General features: G+C 39.7%; 1 protein-coding gene across 1 annotated transcript in view; it reads left to right on the top strand.

The window, feature by feature from the left end:
- The window catches only part of LOC142297376 (serine/threonine-protein kinase SBK1-like), a 9,644-nt gene extending 3,741 nt beyond the window's left edge, over nt 1-5,903 (top strand). The window contains exons 2-3 of the mRNA XM_075341603.1: nt 4,366-4,568; nt 5,412-5,903. Coding sequence (XP_075197718.1) covers nt 4,366-4,568; nt 5,412-5,903 — 695 coding nt within the window. The remainder of the gene's footprint in view (nt 1-4,365; nt 4,569-5,411) is intronic.
- The last annotated feature ends 449 nt before the right edge of the window (nt 5,904-6,352 follow it).

Raw genomic sequence — 6,352 nt, 5'->3', positions numbered from 1 at the left:
CCGGGTCATATTTTGGGCCCGGTACATTGATGATATTTTCATCATCTGGAGGGGCAATGCTGAGGAATTAAGGATATTTTTTGAAGCTTTAAATGTAAACCGATACAACCTCCGCTTTACATATAAATACGACATGAAGGAAATCAATTTTTTGGATGTTGTAATAAGAAGAGATCAGAAAAACCAAATCCAAACGGATATGTTTAGGAAGAATACGGAGGTGAACTCTTTGTTACACGCGACTTCCTCACACCCCCCACAGATGTTTAGAGGGATTCCTGTAGGACAATTCCTACGCCTAAGGAGAGTTTGCTCCACTGATTCAGATTTTTGGAAACAGGCGGATCTTATGAAGAAAAGATTTCTCGAACGGGGTTACAGTAGGAAAAATATCAACACAGCCTGCATTAGAGCAGGCAACAACAACAGACAAACCCTACTGTACACCAAACAGGACAAACAGAAAAAAGAACAAGTCAGATTTATTACAACGTTCCACTCACAATGGAATGTAATGAGGAAAAGTATAGAGAAATTCTGGCCGATTCTGCGTTCAGATTCATCCCTTAGTCAGTATCTTTCACCAAATCCTAGTGTCACAGCTAGGAGGAGCAAGAATTTGAAGGATATGCTGGTCTTTAGCCACTACCAACCTACAAAAAAGCCAATTTTTGACCTTAAGAAACGAACTAATTGGGGCTGTTTTCCCTGTGGGAGATGCGTGGCCTGCCCTAATATTGAGCGAGCCACGTCTTTCCCAAATTCAAGTGGACAGGTGACGTATACCATCACACACCATATTACATGCACTACAACAGCTGTAATCTATCAGGCCACCTATCCTTGTGGGAAAATTTATGTGGGTTTGACTACACGTGCCCTAAAAGTACGTGTAAGGGAACACATTCGTGACATCATAGCGGCGGAAAATGAGGACGACATTGAGTCACTTAAGACGATTCCGAAACACTTCAGAAAATTCCATCAGTGTGACTCAACACAATTGAAAGTCCGCGGCATTGACCATGTCCCTATGAATATTCGTGGAGGGAATGTGGCCAAAAAATTGGCCCAATGTGAAAGTCGCTGGATCTGGACCTTAGATACCATACATCCAAAAGGGTTAAATGAAAACCTTAGTTTTACATCATTCCTGTAAAAAGTTTCCCCTTGGTTTCCTTGATGTAATATTGGTCTCTGCATTTACAACCTATGTGCTTGTATGTATTTATATGCATATATACGTAGATGTGTATCCGTGTATATATACATATTGTATGTATATGTATGCACATTCTATGTATTGCAACATTTTTCTCTGTCTTGTTTTTATCCTTCTGATCATCAGTACATATTTGGCAGGGATTTTCTCTGTTTTTTAAAAGGGTTTTTTCATATTTTATTTAGTATCTCACTAAACCTCTTTCTTTTTATAGTGTTTTCTACATCATGATGTTTCCTGCTTTTTTCTCATCCAGCCTATGATTACTCCCAGGACAAGAGTTTTTTTCATATCATCGGTGGACCCAGAATATACTTTGAAAGTTATATTAGTTCAGGAATTTGTTTCAAATTTGATCGCATTTCATACATCTTTTCAAGAATCATTATGTTTTAACATATTTATAATATTTATTATTCACATTTATTGCACTATTTCTTGTATGTGTATGCACTCTGTCCATTTGCCACTGTCTTTTCTTCAGGTCGCATTCACTTTCTCAATACATTTATTTATTTTACACGGATCTCCTTACACATATTCATACACTTGTTTTCACCCCTACACTGCAACAATTATAGCCATACAATTTTTTATATCTTTTTCTATACAGCTATATTTAGTTGAAGAAAAAACTTAGTTTATACATTTTATACACTTTATTCAGTGAGCCTGTTTTCTCACATTTTATCACTTGCTTTTCTTTTTTCCTTTGTTTTTCATGATGCTTCTCTTTTATATGTATGAAAGATTTTTAATAAGCTTGCAGGGTTGCATGTGTATATATATATTTTTAATATTTACACCATGTATGCTTTTTGTGTATACACATGTATATATGTATATGTATATATGTATGTTTTCTTAAATATATATATAGGAACTATTTATCTTAAACTGATGAATTATATTCTTTTCTATTTGCTCCGATTAATGTATATATGCATTCCTTGTTTGCTCTGACTAATGTATATACTCCCTGGGTAATAAGCACCAGTTTATAATATACTTCATGTCTTGGTTTATCCGGATCTACAGCGCATGCGCGGTCTCCGGACAGCGCTCACGCAGTGGGCGTATCTGTATTGTCCGAGCTCCGTACTCGCCCCTCTGACATCATCGCGTCACGTGACCTTTTTGTCACGTGTGGCGGTGACTCATAGTGGGACGACTCCGGTTGCCAAGCGACGATGACGCGTCCTTTCTGCTTGGGCTCTGTGCCGATCTGCACAGCGCATGCGCCGTCTACTTGATCCGGATAGTGATTGGCTGGATCTTTACATAAATACACTTACCCTGCCGGTATGTCGCCACGCACCCCTCCCTGACGAAGGCTGACGCTGAAACGCGCGTCGGATGGGACTTGGCGCCACTCCAGCTGTGAGTATGTGTGCTTATCGCTAATACTTGATTGCCACCATTTGATGCCCTTTGTATTATTCTGTCTTGGGACCCTGCCTGAATATAATTCAATAATACTTGCTTGCTTCCCCTTTACTTCTTAACAAGGTTGCTTTGTGGCTTCTCCATAACGTTGCACACTTCTCTGCTCTCAGCTGCTCTGGTATGGCATCTTGTGTATCCTCCCTGTTACTACACCCCCTCCTTTCCTTCTACATTTTTTATTGTTAAATAAAGATTTTTCTTACACTAATTGCTGCTATCTGATCTTTTTGTGAGTTGGTTTGTGTGTTGACATAGATCAGAATATCCATTGTATTTATGAACAAGTGGGTGGTGGAATTTTTTCCTTATGTTAGGAGACCACCTTATTACATATAATTCCCATATTATTCATATCTTACCATCTTATATTATATTATAATTGTGTATATATGTGTATATATATATATATATATATATATATATATATATATATTTTATATTATATTATAATTGTGTGTATATATATATATATATATATATATATATATATATATATATATATATATATATATATATATATATATATATATATATATATAATATACACACAGACACACATAATATATATGTATAATAAACATACACGCACGCTTTATTTTCAATGGGACAATTTTAGCTTTTTTTTAAACTTTTTATTGATTTTATTAGTCCCCTTAGGGCACATTATTACTGCACTGTCCAATCACTTCTCCTGTTCAGAGGGGTGCTGAAGCATTACTGGGATCAGCAGAAGTGCTGCTCTCCTGTGAATGCCGGCTCTATGGCACCATTCACAGGAATAGAGTCATGACAGCCACAGGGGTCATCAGCTGAACACTCCCCACTTTCATGACAACCCACCAGCCATTCGCAATCGCGTAACTGGGCCACTGATTGTGGTGAGGAATACTGCGATCCATGCCAGACAGTGTTACATTCAGTTGTCACATTGAGAGCAGGAATTAACTGGTTAACCACAGTGGGTAGATCAGAGATCCCCAGTGTCTGTTCGCTGCACGTCGGCTGATCAGATCAGCAGAATCATGAGGGAGAAAACGTGGGTTGTGTGCGAGCCTGTATTAAAAAGACAGAGCCTTGGATGTATAGGTACTTCAAATGGTTGTAAAGGGTTTCACACATTTGAGGAGGACGTTTTCTTCATTTTTTCATCCCTATAAAAAAATTTAAAAACAGGTTTACAATATTTATTAGTCCTCCAAGGGAAATTTAACATGTGACGCCCTGCTCCCTTGCTCTACATATCACTCCCCATACAGCGCCAAATATTACAAATCATGGTTTGTACCTGACTAGCAGATTCCCACCAACACCAGCCCTATAGACACCTACCGCCATCTACCATTGCCCTACAGGGTGGCCGATGAGGAGCGCCATCACCAGCAGCCCATGGGCCTCTGACACAGCTGACAGCTGCATATCACGGGTAAAATTGCGAGGATCGGGAGGTCATCAGTACTCAGTTACAGCCGGGTTGTGTATAATTGCTCAGGCTCCTGCAGATGATCACACCAATACAGAAGCTGAACCGTGTGATCAGCATGACATAGGTCACTTAGTGCTCCAAAACTAATATGAGCTCAAGGAATATATATGTAATAAGAGGTTAAATACCAATATTTAAAATAAGACCCATTCTCTACTTCGTATTTGTTTTTGTTTTTAATTTTATTTCATCTAAACAATTTTTTTAAAATCAGGAACTCACGTGGCCCTTAAACTAATGAAGAAGAGGAAGACAAAGGAACAAAGTTTCCTCCATGAGCTTTGTGTGTCCATCACCTTATCGGGTCACGAAGGGATCATCTTCACCCACCCAATCTACGTGGACTCGGAGTATTTCTATGTCCTGACTCAGGATTTGGCCCCTGCTGGAACTCTCCATTCGCTAATCAAACCCAGTGTAAGCATTTCACAATCACAAAGTGTTTTTGAATATGTAGCTGTAGAATCTTGGGCAGAGATTTTTTTTTAAATATTCTGACGTGTGGTAAGGAGTGGCATTTCTCATTTTTACAGCTGATTTAGATACCTAGAAAAGTGTTCTCCAACCTGCAACCCCTAGTTCTTTCAAGACTCCTTATTGCCTCTTTTGGCACATTGCACTAGTGGATGCACAATCCCTAATAACAGTGTGCACCAACCCCAGATCATGATTTCAGTGGTATTGCACGGGTGGAATTACCATCTGTTCAGCTAATTAAATCACATATACAATTACTACAGAAATACAGAAAACATGCACTGTTGGTGGCTCTTGAGAACTTTAGTTGGGGGAACACTGAACTATAGAGTCAGTTGGAAATCCGTATTCTAAATTAAATTTACCACTCTGGGTTCTTTATTTCACCACTAGATAGTTATCAGTAAGGCACGTTCTCTGTATTTAGTAAAACACAGAATAGCCATCTTCTGCTATTCCCATTGCTTATCCCGTTCTTCCTTTGCACCACGTGACCGGAGTGGTTACTGGCTGAATTGTTGCAGTGTTTGCCGGGCAGACTGGAAGTCACTTCTCAATATAAGTGTAGAAGACACTGAACGAGGCTCTCAGACTTCCAGCAATAGATATCAGCGGCTTCCACCAGTCAGAGCTGTAGTCACAAAAGTCAAGAGGTGTTTGCTGTATGTAGTAAAATGCTTACCGATTTAGAGTGGTGAAAAACAAAGCAGAGCAGCCCTTCCTCTCAGTTTGCCACATTCTCTAATTAAGGCAGCATGTATCTAATGGTTTCTTCTTTTCCAGGTTGGAATTCCAGAAGTGATGGTGAAGCGTTGTGCGGTACAGTTAACCAGTGCATTAGAATATATGCACGATCACTCACTGGTGCACAGAGACTTAAAACCAGATAATGTGTTACTCATGGACAAAGACTGCTTCCATATTAAATTGAGTGATTTCGGCCTGACACAAGCCATCGGTACCCTCGTGTCATCAATGTCACACATCATTCCCTACATGTCCCCAGAGCTGTGTCAATTGCAAAGCTATGAAGCTTTAGTCTTGCGACCCAGCATGGATACATGGGCCTTTGGTGTACTTCTGTATGTTGCATTCACGGGATATTTTCCTTGGGAAAGGGCCGCAAAGACGATCCTCTGTTCAAAGATTTTATCAAGTGGCAACGTTTTGGAAACCAAACAGCCCCGCCAGGACATTGGACCAAATGTTCCACTAAAGCACAAGAATTATTTCATGCCCTGCTCGCTGAAGACCCCACCATCAGGAGTCCAGTGACCATAACCATGAACTATCTTCACTTTCCATGGGGAGAAGACATGCCTGACAATTCTCTGGAAACTGTGGAAGACCGTGTTGAGGTGGAAAATTTGGACAATAAATTCATAGTCATTGAAGGAGAAGATGAGTACATTGTGATTGAGGACAGAGGGGACATCGAATGCATCATAATAGCTGATGGCTCCGTGGAAGCAGTTTCTAGCTCCAGTAACACTGTTCTGGTTTAGTCTGACAACGCCGAACTTCATTTGGGATCTGAAGTGGAGATCGCTTAAGTCTTCCAAGGTAAATATGTTGAGAGCTTCTAGTCTTCCATTATACTTACTGTCAAATTTGTCTTGGGTTCTAAATTACAGCTGGGCCTAAGTGTAAATGTCATGATATAAATGTAGATATGAATTTGTGTGTTTTTAAACCCCCATTGATGGAAGATGTGGTGGGCAGGC

Source organism: Anomaloglossus baeobatrachus, chromosome 3, assembly GCF_048569485.1.
Source record: "Anomaloglossus baeobatrachus isolate aAnoBae1 chromosome 3, aAnoBae1.hap1, whole genome shotgun sequence".
NCBI classification, from domain to species: Eukaryota; Metazoa; Chordata; class Amphibia; order Anura; family Aromobatidae; genus Anomaloglossus; species Anomaloglossus baeobatrachus.
This window is presented reverse-complemented; position numbering and strand designations above follow the sequence as displayed.